This window comes from Procambarus clarkii, chromosome 46 (genome assembly GCF_040958095.1).
Source record: "Procambarus clarkii isolate CNS0578487 chromosome 46, FALCON_Pclarkii_2.0, whole genome shotgun sequence".
Lineage (NCBI taxonomy): Eukaryota > Metazoa > Arthropoda > Malacostraca > Decapoda > Cambaridae > Procambarus > Procambarus clarkii.
In genome coordinates, this window is record NC_091195.1 from 14772744 (window position 1) to 14793494 (window position 20751).

General features: G+C 47.8%; 1 protein-coding gene across 1 annotated transcript in view; it reads left to right on the top strand.

Moving 5' to 3' along the window:
• LOC138350652 (uncharacterized) overlaps window positions 1–20309 on the top strand; it is a 23382-nt gene extending 3073 nt beyond the window's left edge. The window contains exons 2-3 of the mRNA XM_069301714.1: window positions 13527–16708; window positions 19814–20309. Coding sequence (XP_069157815.1) covers window positions 14020–16708; window positions 19814–20244 — 3120 coding nt within the window. The 5' untranslated portion in view covers window positions 13527–14019 and the 3' untranslated portion in view covers window positions 20245–20309. The remainder of the gene's footprint in view (window positions 1–13526; window positions 16709–19813) is intronic.
• Window positions 20310–20751: the final 442 nt, after the last annotated feature.

Here is a 20751-nt window from a genome sequence, read left to right on the forward strand (position 1 = left end):
GAAACACTGTTGCTGGTTCACAAGGAACATTGTTGTTGGTTCACAAGGAACACTGTTGCTGGTTCACAAGGAACACTGTTGCTGATTCACAAGGAACACTGTTGCTGGTTCACAAGGAACACTGTTGCTGGTTCACAAGGAACACTGTTGCTAGTTCAGGAGGAAGACTGTTGCTAGTTCAGAAGGAAGACTGTTGCTAGTTCAGGAGGAAGACTGTTGCTAGTTCAGAAGGAAGACTGTTGCTAGTTCAGAAGGAAGACTGTTGCTAGTTCAGAAGGAAGACTGTTGCTAGTTCAGAAGGAACACTGTTGCTAGTTCAGAAGGAAGACTGTTGCTAGTTCAGAAGGAAGACTGTTGCTAGTTCAGAAGGAAGACTGTTGCTAGTTCAGAAGGAAGACTGGTGCTAGTTCAGAAGGAAGACTGTTGCTAGTTCAGAAGGAAGACTGTTGCTAGTTCAGAAGGAAGACTGTTGCTAGTTCAGAAGGAAGACTGTTGCTAGTTCAGAAGGAAGACTGTTGCTAGTTCAGAAGGAAGACTGTTGCTAGTTCAGAAGGAAGACTGTTGCTAGTTCAGAAGGAAGACTGTTGCTAGTTCAGAAGGAAGACTGTTGCTAGTTCAGAAGGAAGACTGTTGCTAGTTCAGAAGGAAGACTGTTGCTAGTTCAGAAGGAAGACTGTTGCTAGTTCAGAAGGAAGACTGTTGCTAGTTCAGAAGGAAGACTGTTGCTAGTTCAGAAGGAAGACTGTTGCTAGTTCAGAAGGAAGACTGTTGCTAGTTCAGAAGGAAGACTGTTGCTAGTTCAGAAGGAAGACTGGTGCTAGTTCAGAAGGAAGACTGTTGCTAGTTCAGAAGGAAGACTGTTGCTAGTTCAGATGGAAGACAGGTTATTCAAGTTACTTGAAAGACTGGAAGTTTCAGTTTAGTACATAAATATATTGAATAAAGGTAAGAGTATTCTGGGATATATTTCTAGATGTTGTAGCACCAATATATCTAATAGAATTGTTCACCTTGCTCCTGCCCTTGTTGAGCCCCAGTTGGATTATACTGTTCATTGTTGGTCTCTGTATTACAGAATGAACATAAGTTCACTTGGTCTTGTTCAGAGAATAATAACAATCAATAACAGGAATTAGAAACCTCCTTTATGAAGAGAGATTAAGAAAAACTAAATTCACATTCTCTATAAAGTCGACGAATAAGGGGCGAGATTATTGAAATATATAAATAGATAGATGGGATATAAATAAGGTTTTAAATACAAAAAATTAAGGTAACACTGGATATAAATTGGACAAGTTTATATCCATGAAAGACCTGTGTCAATGTTCGTATGGAAACGGTTGTTGATTTATGTACAAATTATCAGGTAAGACAATAGGTGTGGGATCGACGGATTGTTTCAAGCGTAGGTTAGACACACGTGAATGAGTTTGGGAGAATATAAATGGGAGCGGTGTGGTAAGGAAGAATGGGTGCTATGCAGTTCATGTTATTCTTATGTTGTTATATAGTAGTATGTGAGATACCCCAGATCAGTATCTGTGTCTGTCTCTCTCTCTGCGTGTTTACTTATGTGTCTTCCTCTTTCTCTGTATTGACCTAGTTGTGCTTGTGGGGGTTGAGCTCTGCTCTTTCCGCCCGCCTCTCAACTGTCAATCACTCAACTGTTACTACCTAACTAACTCCCCCCCCCACACACACCCAGGCAGCAGCCAGCAACAGTCGTCTAACTCCCAAGTACCTATTTACTGCTAGGTAGCCCCCATATACGCCTCTAGGCGGCGCCTTTACGTGCCTCTAGGCGGCCCCTTTATGTGCCTCTAGGCGGCCCCTTTATGTGCCTCTAGGCGGCCCTTTATGTGCCTCTAGGCGGCCCTTTATGTATTCGTTTGCCTTGTACCTCTAGGCGGCCCTTTATGTGCCTCTAGGCGGCCCTTTATGTGTCTCTAGGCGACCCTTTATGTGCCTTTAGGCGGCCCTTTATGTACCTCTAGGTGGCCCTTTATGTGCCTCTAGGCGGCCCTTTATGTGCCTCTAGGCGGCCCTTTATGTGCCTCTAGGCGGCCCTTTATGTGCCTCTAGGCGGCCCTTTATGTACCTCTAGGCGGCCCTTTATATACCTCTATGTGGCCCCTCTATGTGCCTCTAGGCGGTCCTTTATGTACCTCTAAGCGGCCTCTTACGTACCTCTAGGCGGCCCATTATGTACCTCCAGGCGACCCATTATGCACATCAAGGCGACCCATTATGCACATCAAGGCGGCCCTTTATATGCCTCTAGTCGGCCCTTTATGTACCTCTTGGTGGCCCTTTTTGTAACTCCAGAAGACCCATTATGTACCTCTAGGCGGTCCTTTATGTACCTCTAGGTTGTCCTCTATGTACTTCTCGGCGGTCTTTTATGTACCTATAGGTGGCCCCATTATGTACCACTAGGCGCCTCTTTATATACCTCTAGGCGGCTCTTTATCCTTTAAACTGCGCATGGCGTATATATACGCCCTGAGTAACATGTCCCATGGTGCGCATGGCGTATATATACGCCCTGAGGAACATGTCCCATGGTGCGCATGGCGTATATATACGCCCTGAGTAACATGTCCCGTGGTGCGCATGGCGTACATATACGCCCTGAGGAACATGTCCCATGGTGCGCATGGCGTATATATACGCCCTGAGTAACATGTCCCATGGTGCGCATGGCGTATATATACGCCCTGAGTAACATGTCCCATGGTGCGCATGGCGTATATATACACCCTGAGTAACATGTCCCATGGTGCGCATGGCGTATATATACACCCTGAGTAACATGTCCCATGGTGCGCATGGCGTATATATACGCCCCGAGTAACATGTCCCATGGTGCGCATGGCGTATATATACACCCTGAGTAACATGTCCCATGGTGCGCATGGCGTATATATACACCCTGAGTAACATGTCCCATGGTGCGCATAGCGTATATATACACCCTGAGTAACATGTCCCATGGTGCGCATGGCGTATATATACGCCCTGAGTAACATGTCCCATGGTGCGCATGGCGTATATATACGCCCTGAGTAACATGTCCCATGGTGCGCATGGCGTATATATACACCCTGAGTAACATGTCCCATGGTGCGGATGGCGTATATATACGCCCTGAGTAACATGTCCCATGGTGCGCATAGCGTATATATACACCCTGAGTAACATGTCCCATGGTGCGGATGGCGTATATATACGCCCTGAGTAACATGTCCCATGGTGCGCATAGCGTATATATACACCCTGAGTAACATGTCCCATGGTGCGCATAGCGTATATATACACCCTGAGTAACATGTCCCATGGTGCGCATAGCGTATATATACGCCCTGAGTAACATGTCCCATGGTGCGGATGGCGTATATATACACCCTGAGTAACATGTCCCATGGTGCGCATAGCGTATATATACACCCTGAGTAACATGTCCCATAGTGCGAATGGCGTATATATACACCCTGAGTAACATGTCCCATGGTGCGCACGGCGTATATATACGCCATAGGGTGCCAGGCCTGATTCAAATGGCCCGCGGCTACACGGGGTTCACAGTAGCTTCCTCGGGGCTCTTGTAAACAGATGCCATTTTAAAAAAATATCGTGGGCAATATTCTGAGGTGTGAGAGGCACAGTACTGTTGGAGCAACCAAGGCCGGCGCACGCAGCATGAGCGAACAGCATTGATGTTCAGCTTGTGACCACAGCATCGCCGAAAAATGTTTAAATAAATATATAATTGTTATTATTTAGCGATGACAATATTACAGATGACCCATGACTGTGTTATAAATAACCAGGGTTGTGATAATAGCAGGATTGTTGTAATAATTAGCGCTGTGGGAGGAGTGATGCTGAGAGACGGAGGGAGACAGCATCGTTTACTGTGTGGCTAGCTGTTATTGTTTGCATTCACCATACCAGGTCAGTGGTTCTCTATGGTGAACACAAATGTAGATACTTATATATAATGTGTGTATTAGTGTAATAACAGCAAAAGGATTATGCTGGGAGGAGCCATATGGGTGACGGAGGTGACGTCGTCTGCATGACTTGTCTAGCTGTTTAGAGGGTGGCCACTATGCTCTTTGGGCGCACTACAAGCTTAGGTGTACAGTTACCGTGCATACAACATGTAGATATTTATATATAATATGTGTATATAGGGTAATAACACTGCAAAAGGTGTTGTTGGGGGTGAAAGTTTAGTGCGTGTGACCTTGAAAGAGTGAGGGAGCCGCCAGCCGCCTTCTGTGTATAGGGACTGCACTAACTTAGTGGTTCGTTATGGTGACCAAAACATGCAGATACTTATATATAACCTGTGTATAGAGTGTAATAGCAGCAAAACTATTTGTTCATTGTTTTATAAGCATAATTGAATCACTAATATGCACATCATACTTTTGAGTATAGCGATTATTAACCACTTTTATTATATAAATATATTACAATACACACTATTGAATAATATTACTGCAAAAAAACTAAGAAAAAATCAATCGAAGACATTGAAACAATTAAGTAATAATATCTTTGTGGCAACTCCCACCTGTCAGCGGGGGTGACGCTGACCAGGTCTGACGACCGCGCTGTCAACGCCAACTTTTTGCCAGACTTCCTCGGTCAATTGCGCCCAAAATATGTCACCTACGATTGTTTTCGCCGTGCTCAGGGGACACAAATTAACATGTTTAGAAGACGAAAAAAAAATTTTGATTTTTTTTTTCTTGCGCACAGGGGTGTAAATGTCCCACGGACCCCTGAGCAGTGTAAGGGTTACGTACCTCTAGGTGGCCCAATATGTACCGCTAGGCGGCCATATATGTACCTCTAGGCGGCCTTTTTATATACCTCTAGGCGGCCCATTATGTACCTCTAGGCGGCCCTTTATGTACCTCTCGGCGGCCCTTTATGTACCTCTAGGCGGCCCTTTATGTACCTCTAGGCGGCCCATTATGTAACTCTAGGCAGTCTCTTTATGTACCTCTAAGCGGCACTTTATGTACCTCTAGGCGGCCCTTTATGTACCTGTAGGCGGCCCTTTATGTACCTCTAGGCGATCTCTTTATGTACCTCTAAGCGGCACTTTATGTACCTCTAGGCGGCCTTTTATGTACCTTTAGGCTGCGCTCTATTTACCTCTAGGCGGCCCCTTTAAGTACCTTTAGGCGGACCCTATATGTACCTCTAGGCGGCCCTTTATGTGCCTTAAGGCGGCCTCTTTATGTGCCTCTAGGCGGCCCTTTATGTGCCTTTAGGCGGCCCTTTATGTGCCTTTAGGCGGCCCCTTTATGCACCTCTAGGCGGCCCATTTTGAACCTGTAGGCGGCCCTTTATGTACCTGTAGGCGGCCTTTTATGCGCCTCTAGGCGGCCACTCTATGTATCTGTAGGCGGCCCATTTATGTACCTTTAGGCGGCCCTTTATGCACCTCTAGGCGGCCCTTTATGTACCTCTAGGCGGCCCTTTATGTACCTCTAGGCGGCCCTTTATGTACCTCTAGGCGGCCCTTTATGCACCTCTAGGCGGCCACTTTATGTACCTCTAGGCGGCTACTTTATGTGCCTCTAGGCGGCTTCTTTGTGTGCCTCTAGGCGGCCCTTTATGTACCTCAAGGCGGCCCCTTTATGTGCCTCTAGGCGGCTCCTTTATGTACCTCTAGGCGGCCCTTTATGTACCTCTAGGCGGCCCCTTTATGCACCTCAAGGCGGCCCTTTATGTACCTCTAGGCGGCCCCTTTATGTACCTCTAGGCGGCCCTTTATGTGCCTCTAGGCGGCTCCTTTATGTACCTCTAGGCGGCCCCTTTATGTGCCTCTAGGCGGCCCTTTATGTACTCCGCGGCCCTTTATGTACCTCTAGGCGGCTCCTTTATGTGCCTATAGGCGGCCCTTTATGCATCTCTAGGCGGCCATTTATGCAACTTTAGGCGGCCTTTTATGTGTCTCTAGGAGGCCCTTTATATATCTCTAGGCGGCCCTTTATGTGCCTCTAGGCGGATCTTTATGTACCTCTAGGCGGCCCTTTATGTACCTCTAGGCGGCCCTTTATGTGCCTCTAGGCGGATCTTTATGTACCTCTAGGCGGCCCTTTATGCACCTCTAGGCGGCCATTTATGCTCCTCTAGGCGGCCACTCTATGTATCTGTAGGCGGCCCCTTTATGTACCTCTAGGCGGCCCATTTATGTACCTCTAGGCGGCCCTTTATGCACCTCTAGGCGGCCCTTTATGTGCCTCTAGGCGGCCCTTTATGTACCTCTAGGCGGCCCTTTATGTACCTCTAGGCGGCCCCTTTATGTGCCTCTAGGCGGCCCCTTTATGTACCTCTAGGCGGCCCCATTATGCACCTCTAGGCGGCCCTTTATGCAACTTTAGGCGGCCTTTTATGTGTCTCTAGGCGGCCCTTTATATATCTCTAGGCGGCCCTTTATGTGCCTCTAGGCGGCCCTTTATGTACCTCTATTCGGCACTTTATGCACCTCTAGGCGGCCCTTTATGTACCTCTAGGCGGCCCTTTATGCACCTCTAGGCGGCCTTTTTATGTACCTCTAGGCGGCCCATTATGTACCTCTAGGCGGCCCTTTATGTGCCTCTAGGCGGCCCTTTATGTACCTCTAGGCTGCCCTTTATGTACCTCTAGGCGGCCCTTTATGCACCTCTAGGCGGCCTTTTTATGTACCTCTAGGCGGCCCTTTATGTGCCTCTAGGCGGCCCCTTTATGCACCTCTAGGCAGCCTTTTTATGCACCTCTAGGCGGCCCTTTATGTGCTTCTGGGCGGCCCCTTTATCTACCTCTAGGCGGCCCTTTATGTGCCTCTATGTGGCCTTTTAAGTACCACTAGGCGGCCCTTTATGTACCTCTAGGCGGCCCTTTATGTACCTCTAGGCGGCCCTTTACGTGCCTCTAGGCGGCCCTTTATGTACCTCTAGGCGGCCCTTTATGTGCCTCTAAGCGGCCCTTTATGTACCTCTAGGCGGCCTTTTATGTGCCTCCAGGCGGCCCTTTATGCACTTCTAGGTGGCCCTTTATGCACCTCTAGGCGGCCCCTTTATGTGCCTCTAGGCGGCCCCTTTATGCACCTCTAGGCGGCCTTTTTATGTACCTCTAGGCGGCCCCTTTATGCACCTCTAGGCAGCCTTTTTATGCACCTCTAGGCGGCCCTTTATGTGCTTCTGGGCGGCCCATTTATATGCCTCTAGGCGGCCCTTTATGTTCCTCTATGTGGCCTTTTAAGTACCACTAGGCGGCCCTTTATGTTCCTCTAGGCGGCCCTTTATATACCTCTAGGTACCCCTTTAAACGCCTATAGGCGGGCCCTTTATGTGCCTCTAGGCGGCCTCTTTATGTACCTCCAGGCGGTCTCTTTATGTACCTCTAGGCGGCCCTTTATGTACCTCCAGGCGGCCCTTTATGTACCTCTAGGCAGCCCTTTATGTACCTCTCAGCGACCCCTTTATGTACCTCTAGGCGGCCCTTTATGTACCTCTAAGCGGCCCCTTTATGTACCTCCAGGCGGCCCCTTTATGTGCCTCTAGGCGGCCTTAAATGTGCCTCTAGGCGGCCTCTTTATGTACCTCTAGGCGGACGCTTTATGTGCCTCTAGGCGGCCCTTTTATGTACCTCTAGGCGGACCGTTTATGTGCCTCTGGGCGGCCCTTTATATGCCTCTAAGCGGCCCTGTATGTGCCTCTAGGTGGCCCTTTATATTTCTCTAGGCGGCCCTTTATGTACCTCTAAGCGGCCCCTTTATGTGTCTCTAGTCGGGCCCTTTATGCACCTCTAAGCGGCCCCTTTATATGCCTCTAGGCGGCCCTTTATGGACCTCTAGGCGGCCCCTTTATATACCTCTAGGCGGCCCTTTATGTGCCTCTAGGAGGCCTTTTATGTGCCTCTAGGCGGCCCTTTATATGCCTCTAAGCGGTCCATTTATGTACCTCTAGGCGGCCCTTTATGTGCCTCTAGGCGGCCCCTTTATGTACCTCTAGGCGGTCCTTTATATACCTCTAGGCGGCCCTTTATGTGCCTCTAGGAGGCCTTTTATGTGCCTCTAGGAGGCCCTTTATGCACCTCAAGGCGGCCTTATATGTACCTCTAGGTGGCCCTTTATGCACCTCTAGGCGGCCCCTTTATATACCTCTAGGCGGCCCTTTATATGCCTCTAAGCGGTCCATTTATGTACCTCTAGGTGGCCCTTTATGTGCCTCTAGGCGGCCATTTATGTGCTTCTAGGCGGCCTTATATGTACCTCTAGGTGGCCCTTTATGCACCTCTAGGCGGCCCTTTATATACCCATAGGCGGGCCCTTTATGTGCCTCTTGGAGGCCCTTTATGTACCTCTAGGCGGCCCTTTATGCACCTCTAGGCGCCCCTTTATGTTCCTCTAGGTGGCCCCTTTATGTGCCTCTAGGCGGCCTTTTATGTGCCTCTGGGCGGCCCCTTTATGTACCTCTAGGCGGGCCCTTTATGTGCCTCTAGGAGGCCCTTTATGTACCTCTAGGCGGCCCTTTATGTGCCTCTAGGCGGCCTTTTATATGTCTCTAGGCGCCCCTTTATGTACCTCTAGGCGGCCTCTATATGTGCCTGTAGGCGGCCCCTTTATGTACCTCTAGGCGGCCCTTTATGTACGTCTAGGCGGCCCATTTACGTACCTCTAGGCGGCCCCCTTTATGTGCCTCTAGACGGCCCCTTTATGTACCTCTAGGCGGCCCTTTATGTAGCTTTAGGCGGCCCATTTATGTGCCTCTAGGCGGCCCCTTTATGTACCTCTAGGCGGCCCCTTTATGTGCCTCTAGGCGGCCCTTTATATACCTCTAGACGGTCCCTTTATGTACCTCCAGGCGGCCCTTTATGTACCTCTAGGCGGCCCCTTTATGTACCTCTAGACGGCCCCTTTATGTGCCTTTAGGCGGCCCCTTTATGTACCTCTAGGCGGCCCCTTTATGTACCTCTAGGCGGCCCTTTATGTGCCTCTATGCGATCCCTTTATATACCTCTAGGTGCCCCTTTAAGTACCTCCAGGTGGCCCTTTATGTATCTCTAGGCGGCCCTTTATGTACTTCTAGGAGGCCCTTTATGTACCTCTAGGAGGCCCTTTATGTGCCTCTAGGCGATCCCTTTATATACCTCTAGGCGCCCCTTTAAGTACCTCCAGGTGGCTCTTTATGTATATCTAGGCGGCCCTTTATGTGCCTCTAGGCGGCCCTTTATATGCCTCTAGGCGGCCCTTTATGTGCCTCTAGGCGGCCCCTTTATGTGCCTCTAGGCGGCCCTTTATGTACCTCTAGGCGGCTCCTTTATGTGCCTCTAGGCGGCCCCTTTATATGCCTCTAGGCGGCCCTTTATGTGCCTCTAGGCGACCCTTTATATGCCTCTAGGAGGCCTTTTATGTGCCTCTAGGGGGCCCTTTATGTGCCTCTAAGCGGTCCATTTATGTACCTCTAGGTGGCCCTTTATGTGCCTCTAGGCGGCCATTTATGTGCCTCTAGGCGGCCCTTTATATACCTCTAGGCGGCCCTTTATAAACCTCTAGGCGGCCCCTTTATATACCTCTTGGCGGCCCTTTATGTGCCTCTAGGAGGCCTTTTATGTGCCTCTAGGCGGCCCATTGATGCACCTCACGGCGGTGCTATATGTACCTCTAGGCGGCCACTTTATGTACCTCTAGGCAGCCCTTTATGTGCATTTAGGAGGTCCCTTTATGTACCTCTAGGCGGCCCTTTATGTACCTCTAGGCGGCCCCTTTATGCACCTCTAGGCGGCCCATTATGTACCTCCATGTGGCCCTTTATATACCTCCAAGCGGCCTTTTATGTTCCTATTGGCGGCCTTTTATGTGTCTCTAGGCGGCCCTTTATATACCTCCTAGCGGCCCTTTATGTACCTCCAAGCGGCCCTTTATGTGCCTATAGGCGGCCCCTTTATGTGCCTCTAGGCGGCCCTTTATGTACCTCTAGGCGGCCCTTTATGTACCTCTAAGCGGCCCCTTTATATGCCTCTAGGCGGCCCTTTATGTGCCTCTAGGCGACCCTTTATATGCCTCTAGGAGGCCTTTTATGTGCCTCTAGGGGGCCCTTTATGTGCCTCTAAGCGGTCCATTTATGTACCTCTTGGTGGCCCTTTATGTGCCTCTAGGCGGCCATTTATGTGCCTCTAGGCGGCCCTTTATATACCTCTAGGCGGCCCTTTATAAACCTCTAGGCGGCCCCTTTATATACCTCTTGGCGGCCCTTTATGTGCCTCTAGGAGGCCTTTTATGTGCCTCTAGGCGGCCCATTGATGCACCTCTCGGCGGTGCTATATGTACCTCTAGGCGGTCCTTCATGTACCTTTAGGCGGCTCCTTTATGTACCTCTAGGCGGCCCTTTATGCTCCTCAAGGTGGCCTTTTATATACCTCTAGGCTGCCCTTTATGTGCCTGTAGGCGGCCTTTTATGTGCCTCTAGGCGGCCCTTTATATACCCAAAGGCGACCTTTTATGCACCTCTAGGTGGCCCCTTTATGTACCTCTAGGCGGGCCCTTTATGTGCCTTTAGGCGCCCCTAATGTGCCTCAAGGAGGCCCTTTATGTACCTCTAGGCGGCCCTTTATGCACCTCTAGGCGGCCCCTTTATGTACCTCTAGGCGGCCCCTTTATGTTCCTCTAGGCGGCCCTTTATGTGCCTCTAGGCGGCCCCTTTATGTGCCTCTAGGCGGCTGTTTATGTTCCTCTAGGCGGCCCCTTCATGTACCTCTAGGTGGCCCCTTTATGTACCTCTAGGTGGCCCTTTATGTACCTCTAGGTGGCCCTTTATGTTCCTCTAGGCGGCCCCTTCATGTACCTCTAGGTGGCCCTTTATGTACCTCTAGGCGGCCCTTTATGTACCTCTAGGCGGCCCTTTATGTTCCTCTAGGCGGCCCCTTCATGTACCTCTAGGTGGCCCCTTTATGTACCTCTAGGTGGCCCTTTATGTACCTCTAGGTGGCCCTTTATGTTCCTCTAGGCGACCCCTTTATGTAACTCTAGGCGGCTCTTTATGTGCCTCTAGGCGGCCCTTTACGTGCCTCTAGGCGGCTCTTTATGTGCCTCTAGGCGGCTCTTTATATACCTTTAGGCGGCCCCTTTATTTACCTCTTGCCGGCCCCATTATATGCCTCTAGGCGGCCCCTTTATGTGCCTCTAGGCGGCCCCTTTATTTGCCTCTAGACGACCCTTTATGCACCTCTTTATGTGCCTCTAGGCGGCCCCTTTATGTGCCTCTAATCGGCCCTTTATGTGCCTCTAGGCGGCCCTTTATGTACCTCTAGGCGGCCCCTTTATGTACCTCTAGGCGGCCACTTTATGTACCTCTAGGCGGCCACTTTATGTACCTCTAGGCGGCCCTTTATGTGCCTCTAGGCGGCCCCTTTATGTACCTCTAGGCGGCCCTTTATGTACCTCTAGGCGGCCCTTTATGTGCCTCTAGTCGGCCCCTTTATGTGCCTCTAGTCGGCCCTTAATGTGCCTCTAGACGGCCTCTTTATGTGCCTCTAGGCGGCCTCTTTATGTGCCTCTAGGCGGCCCTTTATGTGCCTCTAGTCGGCCCCATTATGTGCCTCAAGTCGGCCCTTAATGTGCCTCTAGGCGGCCCTTTATGTACCTCTAGGCGGCCACTTTATGTGCCTCTAGGCGGCCTCTTTATGTGCCTCTAGGCGGCCCCTTCATGTGCCTCTAGGCGACCCTTTATGCACCTCTTTATGTGCCTCTAGGCGGCCTCTTTATGTGCCTCTAGGCGGCCCTTTATGTGCCTCTAATCGGCTCTTTATGTGCCTCTAGGCGGCCCCTTTATGCACCTCTTGGCGGCCCCTTTATGCACCTCTAGGCGGCCCCTTTATGTGCCTCTAGGCGACCCCTTTATGTGCCTCTAATCGGCTCTTTATGTGCCTCTAGGCGGCACCTTTATGTACCTCTAGGCGGCCCTTTATGCACCTCTAGGCGGCCCTTTATGCACCTCTAGGCGGCCCCTTTATGCACCTCTAGGCGGCCCCTTTATGTGCCTCTAATCGGCTCTTTATGTGCCTCTAGGCGGCCCCTTTATATGCCTCTAGGCGGCCCCTTTATGCACCTCTAGGCGGCCCTTTATGTGCATCTAGGCGGCCCTTTATATGCCTCTAGGCGGCTCTTTTTTGTGTCTCTATGCGGCTTTTTTTGGGGCCTCTTGGCGGCCATTTTATGTGCCTGTAGGCGACCCGTGTATGGGCTTTTATGGGGCCAATTTTAAGAGCCTCCAGGCGGCCATTTTTTTTTGCCTCATGCCGGCCGTTTTATTTGCCTCTAGGCGGCCATTTTATTTGCCTCTAGGCGATCCATTATGTTCCTCTAGGCGGCCCCTTTGTGTGCCTCCTGGCGGCCATTTTATGTGCCTCTAGGCGGCCATTTTATGTGCCTCTAGGCGGCCCTTTATGTGCCTCCTGGCGGCCATTTTATGTGCCTCTAGGCGGCTATTTTATGTGCCTCTAGGCGGCCATTTTATGTGCCTCTAGGCGGCCATTTTATGTGCCTCTAGGCGGCCATTTTATATGATGAGCCTCTACGCGGCCCTCCATCATTGCTCCTATAAGAGACTCTCAGGGGACGGAAGTTTACTTGTAGTAAACTCCATGTAAGTTGTTAACATTATACTGTGAATATTGTCCACAAGAGAGCGGAGGGGGAGAGGGCGATCTACACAGAAGCTCAGATGGGAACCCTTGCAAGAAAATAAATAAATAATTCAAAGCCTAATTAATATGATATAGCAAAGTTCGTGGTAGGGGGTAGCTTTGGTACTCTTTAAAGTTGTACTCCCTACATATATGCCATTCCCTGTTGGGCACATACCCAGCAGGAATTACTGTTAGAAATTAGGTGAGGCTAGCTCCCTGAGTAGGGTCTTCTAGCTCGCATAGACAGAGAAGCAGACATTATTTTTTATTGATACAGACTTATCATTTCTTGTTCTATTTTGTGTTGATATAGTTAACAACTTATGATTACTACCTTCGATATAACTTTTCATCCTTTTGACAACATCAATAATATCAACTATACTTTCCGAAGAATGTGTAAACATAGCTTCCTTAATCTCTCTTAATAAGGGAGATTTCTAATTCCTGAGATCAACTTTGTCATTCTTCTCTTTACGGGTTCAAGTTAAATTATGTCCAGTATATTGTATGTTGACCAAACTGAACTGCATAATCTAAATAGGTCCTTACAAGAGCAAGATAAAGGCAGAGAATAACATTACTAAATGCTACACCGTATATTTCTGTGTGAGAAAATGAGCACCATTACTCTACCTAAACCAGAAGCCAACACCACAATGATCACAGGAGTTAGGTCAAAATATTGACAAGTTTTAAGTTATAAAATATAACAAAATGCAGGAGGCAGACTTTGGAATTTTATTTGTTTTAGTGATCTCAAAAATGTATTTCTGACCCAATGTTTAACACTAACATCTTGTTTTAATAACGTTAAATTGTTCTTCCAGATGACAGAAATCTGAAGAGTATAAAGACAGAAGAAATTAACTAGTTAAAGAACAAATTGAAAATAACAAATAAAGCTGGAACCGAATATTGCATTAACATGTGAACACATTTTGTAAAATTTGGTTTATTTGGAAATCACTTATATTTTTGGTCAATTAAGTGACTGTATTGTGGTTAATGCAGTCGGATCATCACCGATTAGGTCCGAGTGTGATTCCCTGGCAGTGTGAGATGCTCAGCCTCCTGATACCTCTGTTCACCTAGCAATAAACATTAACCTGGAAATTAGTCAACTGTTGAGGGATGCATCCTGAGGAAGGTCTGTCGTTGGCTTAGGAAGGCCTACACAAGCCTAACAAGCTGCCCGTCTCCGACAGTGGGAAACAATGTTATGTTTTTAAACATAATATAATAACAAAACCAGCGTGGGACATTTACTGCTTGTGTGAAACTTGACAACAGTTGTGTGAGGTGAGAATCATACGGCCCAATATGGCGGCCTCGAGTCCTGTTATCCAACCGGAAGATGTGAACAGACTGCGGTATGGACTGGCTGTGACTAAGGCAGGACGAGACGCGCTAGCAAGTGTGTTTATGTGGTCGTACCGGGGCACCTTCCCAGTAGTGACTTACCTCACTCAGGACTTGGGGTACACCAATGCTCAGTACAGGCGTGTCTTCGATGCTCACCAGAGGGATAAACTCGAAGCTTCCACTGACGCGGCAACTTTTGACATCACCCTGTTGTATAAACTCCTGCAACGTGTGTGTGGTCTGGCTGAGATGAATGACCCCACGTGGACCACTCCAGGGCCTCAGGGACCATCACTTGAACACCTCATTTACAGCCTGAAGCAACACCGAAACACGTTGGCCCATGATAATGTGATAATGTCAGAGCAAGATCTTACGTCAACACTGACGGAGCTCAGTGACTTATTGGCTAAGATGCTGGCTGAGGCCGGCGTCCGGTGTGGGACAAACAGCCAGGATGTGGACCACGTGACCAGAGATGTCACCAAGTATATTGGTGGTCTGCTAGCGAAGGTCAGAGAGCCGCTGGATCCCTCAGATGTGGCGTACTTGCCTCAGCTCCGCCAGGAGATTAAGATGTTCAGAAGCCACATCACAGAAGAGGTTAAGCAGATGAGCAAGCAGGAGCTAACTGACGGGTATAAACTTCTGTACCAGATTGTTCCCGCACCCTGGCTCCTCCTCAACATTAACTACAACCCAAGTCTTGCTTTTACACGACTGCGACTCCTTGAAGATCCCGTCATAGGGGCAAGACCCTCCCATGCGGCCAAGGGTCAGGATAGCACAAGACCCTCCCACGCTGCCAAGGGTCAGGATATAGATTATGAACACATCTTGAGTATGAGACGAGAGGACGGAAGAGTCCCTCAGTGTGTCCTCCTGACGGGGGAAGGTGGTATGGGCAAGACAACTTTACTCAAGCTCATCCTCGAGAAGTGGGTAGAGGACCCTGCTGCCATACGTCACCTGGGCACTGTGGACCTCGTTTTCTATGTACAGTGCAGGGACTCACATCTTAATACCTTCGATGATCTCCTCCGCCAGTTGCTGCCTCAAACACTTAGTGATTCTGGTGTCGACTTCCAGCTGTTTAAGGAGATAATCTTGAGCTTAAATATATTAGTCCTGATTGACGGCTACGACGAGGTCAACGACCATTCAGGAAGGCTGGTGAAGGAGCTGTTGCACCTGCCTGGCAAGGATGTGAGGTTGGTGATAACCACACGGCCGGGGTGGGACCAACAACTGTCACTGCTCGTCCCACACACCAGACCTCGCTGCAACATCCTCGTCTTGGGCATCACTCCAGAACGTCGCGTGGAGTTCGCCGAGAGAACCATCAAGGTGCTGGTGGAGGAAGAGAGCCAACGGAGTGTCATCACAGGGAGGTTTACCCAGCAGCTGGAGCAGATGAGTCAGTTCCTGGGTGAGTACCTCAACACTCCACTCACCTTGACCTTGTTGGCGCTGCTGTGTGTCGAGGCTCCAGAAGAATTTAACAACCTCACCACAAACACTCAAGTCTACGAGAAGATTCATGACTTCATAACCAACAAACTAGTGTCCAGACTCACAGACAAACACGTGACCGAACCCAAAGGAAAATGTGACGAAAATGTGAGAAAGTTTTTGAGGTTCTTAGAAGAGATTAGTTTAAGAGGGGTCCTGAGGAAGGAGTACGACCTTTGGCCGGAGACGGAAGCGGAGATTAGGGAGAAGTGTGACACTCTGGGACTGCCGCAGGAGGAGGTCTTGTCCAACTATTTCACGAGAACCAGCTACCGTCGGGGCCTCAATGTGGTGTGGGTGTTTGGCTATTTTCACGCCAGGTACCAGGAGTATTGTGCCAGCAGGGGGCTGGTCGCTCTCTTGTTGAAGGCTGAGCAAGACCGAGGTGATCCAGCATTACACCGTGTGTCAGGGGAAAGCTCTATAATCATTGACCTCTTGGTGGATGTTGTACGTAAGGAAAAACGCTCCTTGAGAGATCACCTGAGAGGATCAAAGTTTGATATTAGTGCCGTGTACCAAGAGTTTATTGAGCGCCCCAGATGGCAGAACATTTTAGTCAGCACTACCGGGGTGCTGTGTGCCCGGGGAGTAGAGCACAAGTTCATTACTCACATAATTGACCTGTTCGAGATGGTTACATATGGGACTGACGAGCTGTTGAAGCATGTAGCAGAGTCCCGCGGGGGTGAGCACGTCATCCAAGCCGTGTGTGAGAAGCTGCGTACAGAACACAGGTGGAGAATAGAGAGTGTTGACTCGTGGGTTGTCCTGCCGCTTGTTCTTAAGAAGGTGACACCTAAGAACATTTACCTAAACATAAAGGATGCACCCCAACTAAAGCAGCACCTGTCTGCACTGTCAGAGCTGGCAACAATGAAGGTAACCATATCCTTAGGTCTAGGCGATAGTTTAGACAGCAAAGACGGAAATATTGATAAATCAAAACAATGTTTGGAGAGGCTGACAGCCCCCGGCAGTAAGTGTACCTTAGAGGGGTTTGAGGGTCACTTGTCTGAGGCAGCCATACCCCTCCTGCCTCACACCCTCGAGAGCCTCATCCTGTACCTCACACTACAGCAACTGCCCGTCCTCATCCGTCACCTGCCTCACCTTCCTCACCTGCAGCGTCTTGGTAAATATTCATATTTTCCACCATAATTTTTCGAGTTATTTATTAATACCAAAATTACGCAAAGGGCTTCATTCGTCATGTTTAATATAGTAATTCAGATTTACATTGTTTACATATATGTTTACAACCTTATGGACGAAAGATTCCTTATATTGTTTACAAACATAATCACCTTAAGGGAGACAAACACCTGATATTGTTTACAAATATAGTCACCTTAAGGGTGACAAACACCTTATATTGTTTACAAATATAGTCACCTTAAGAGCGACAAACACCTTATATTGTTTACAAATATAGTCTCCTTAAGGGTGACAAACACCTTATATTGTTTACAAATATAGTCACCTTAAGGGCGACAAACACCTTATATTGTTTACAAATATATTCATCTTATGGACGACAAACACCTGATATTGTTTACAAATATAGTCACCTTAAGAGCGACAAACACCTTATATTGTTTACAAATATAGTCACCTTAAGGGTGACAAACACCTTATATTGTTTACAAATATATTCATCTTATGGACGACAAACACCTGATATTGTTTACAAATATAGTCACCTTAAGGGTGACAAACACCTTATACTGTTTACAAATATAGTCACCTTAAGGGTGACAAACACCTTATATTGTTTACAAATATAGTCACCCTAAGGGTGACAAACACCTTATATTGTTTACAAATATAGTCACCTTAAGGGCGACAAACACCTTATATTGTTTACAAATATATTCATCTTATGGACGACAAACACCTGATATTGTTTACAAATATAGTCACCTTAAGAGCGACAAACACCTTATATTGTTTACAAATATAGTCACCTTAAGGGAGACAAACACCTTATATTGTTTACAAATATAGTCACCTTAAGGGTGACAAACACCTTATATTGTTTACAAATATAGTCACCTTAAGGGTGACAAACCTTCTACTTTGATTACAAATATAGACTTATTAAGGGCGACTACTCCATGAATAATAAATTTTCGAAACATTCCGCTGCTGTATATATTCTTGTGCATAAATAATTTCATGAAGTATTTAGCGACGCCAAACTTTTGGTTCAGATGACTTACCACTTTGACTTTGACTCGTGGTACAGATCTCCTTTCACTGTGACCTAATTCCTGTTCAAGATGACCTTTCACTCTGACCTAATTCCTGTCCAAGATGACCTTTCACTGTGACCTAATTCCTGTTTAAGATGACCTTTTACTGTGACCTAATTCCTGTTCAAGATGACCTTTCACTGTGACCTAATTCCTGTTTAAGATGACCTTTTACTGTGACCTAATTCCTGTTCAGGATGACCTTTCACTGTGACCTAATTCCTGTTCAAGATGACCTTTCACTGTGACCTAATTCCTGTCCAAGATGACCTTTCACTGTGACCTAATTCCTGTTTAAGATGACCTTTTACTGTGACCTAATTCCTGTTCAGGATGACCTTTCACTGTGACCTAATTCCTGTTTAAGATGACCTTTTACTGTGACCTAATTCCTGTTCAGGATGACCTTTCACTGTGACCTAATTCCTGTTCAGGATGACCTTTCACTGTGACCTAATTCCTGTTCAAGATGACCTTTCACTGTGACCTAATTCCTGTTTAAGATGACCTTTCACTGTGACCTAATTCCTGTTCAAGATGACCTTTTACTGTGACCTAATTCCTGTTCAAGATGACCTTTCACTCTGACCTGACCTAATTCCTGTTCAAGATGACCTTTCACTCTGACCTAATTCCTGTCCAAGATGACCTTTTACTGTGACCTAATTCCTGTTTAAGATGACCTTTTACTGTGACCTAATTCCTGTTCAAGATGACCTTTCACTCTGACCTGACCTAATTCCTGTTCAAGATGACCTTTCACTCTGACCTAATTCCTGTCCAAGATGACCTTTTACTGTGACCTAATTCCTGTTCAAGATGACCTTTCACTGTGACCTAATTCCTGTTTAAGATGACCTTTTACTGTGACCTATTTCCTGTTTAAAATGACCTTTTACTGTGACCTAATTCCTGTTCAAGATGACCTTTCACTGTGACCTAATTCCTGTCCAAGATGACCTTTTACTATGACCTTGATCCCTTGGTTAATTAGACCTTCTGTAACTTTGATCCTTAATTCAGGTGACCCATCTATCCCTGTGACCTTGATACTTTGTCCAGATGACCTTTCACTGTGACCTTGACTTAGTTTATATGACCTTCTAATGCGACCTTGACCATTGATAAAGATGACCATGACTGTGACCTTGACCATGATACAGATGACCTTGACCATTGATACAGATGACCTTGACCATTGACACAGGTGACCTTGACTGTGACCTTGACCATTGACACAGATGACCTTGACCATTGATACAGATGACCTTGACCATTGATACAGATAAACTTGACAATTGATACAGATAACCTTGACTGTAACCTTGACCATTGATACAGATAACCTTGACAATTAATACAGATAACCTTGACTGTGACTTTGACAATTGATACAGATAACCTTGACCATTGATACAGATGACCTTGACTGTGACCTTGACAATTGATACAGATAACCTTGACTGTGACCTTGACAATTGATACAGATAACCTTGACTGTGACCTTGACAATTGATACAGATGACCTTGACCATTGATACAGATGACCTTGACAATTGCTACAGATGACCTTGACCATTGATACAGATGACCTTGACCATGATACAGATGACCTTGACCATTGATACAGATGACCTTGACCATTGATACAGATGACCTTGACAATTGCTACAGATGACCTTGACCATTGATACAGATGACCTTGACCATGATACAGATGACCTTGACCATTGATACAGATGACCTTGACCATTGACACAGATGACCTTGACTGTGACCTTGACCATTGATACAGATGACCTTGACCGTGGCTTTTAAAAGCTATTAATACATAGTTTAGATGCTATTAATACTGTCCAAAATACGGACTTGTCATCAGGTAATAAACCCAGCAGTAAGGTGAGTGGATGGCTCAGTATGTCTTCTTGTTATATCTTAGAACATACCAGTAACGACCGTGACTGTATCTCAGTGTATGTCTTCAGGCATTAACCTGGACGCCAGGAGGTACGTGGACCCGGACACCCTGGACGCCACGGGCTACGTGGACCCGGACACCCTGGGCGCCACGGGCTACGTGAACCCGGACACCCTGGACGCCAGGAGGTACGTGGACCCGGACACCCTGGACGCCACGGGCTACGTGGACCCGGACACCCTGGGCGCCACGGGCTACGTGAACCCGGACACCCTGGACGCCACGGGCTACGTGGACCCGGACACCCTGGACACTCTGCAGTACCAGGGTAGGATACTCAGCCTGTCCATCTGGCGGCGCCACACTGATGACGACCCCGCCATAGAATGGTGCTGCCGCCTGGTGGCTCAGCTGTGTCCTCTCTCACGAGGAGGGTATAGTCGCCTGTACTGTAGAGTCCTGGACTTCTCTTACGAGCCATTCACCTGTACGTATTGACTACATTTTAACACGTGAATATCTGTAACTCAGTTGTTTAATTCACAGTGCTTCCAGTGATTTCAAAAATATTTTTACATTAAAAGTCATGAATTAGAGAACTTATAAGGCTTCTTGAGTAACTTTGAGCACCGTTTAGCGACCAAGAATATTCATTAAGCAAGCTTCACTGCTTATAAGATAACACTGATCAATATTTAGCCCAACATTGTCTTGCTTAATACAAGCTAGATTTACTTGATATAAGTTTTCTTTGGCATGAGTGTGTGACATAGACAGGTGTGGGTGGGGAGAGTAGCCAGGTGTGGGCTTTAGTGTTCCCTCTCATGTGCAGGTGTGGGTGGGGAGAGTAGCCAGGTGTGGGCTTCCGTGTTCCCTCTCATCTACAGGTGTGGGGAGGGAGAGTAGCCAGGTGTGGGCTTTAGTGTTCCCTCTCATGTACAGGTGTGGGTGGGGAGAGTAGCCAGATGTGGGCTTTAGTGTTCCCTCTCATGTGCAGGTGTGGGT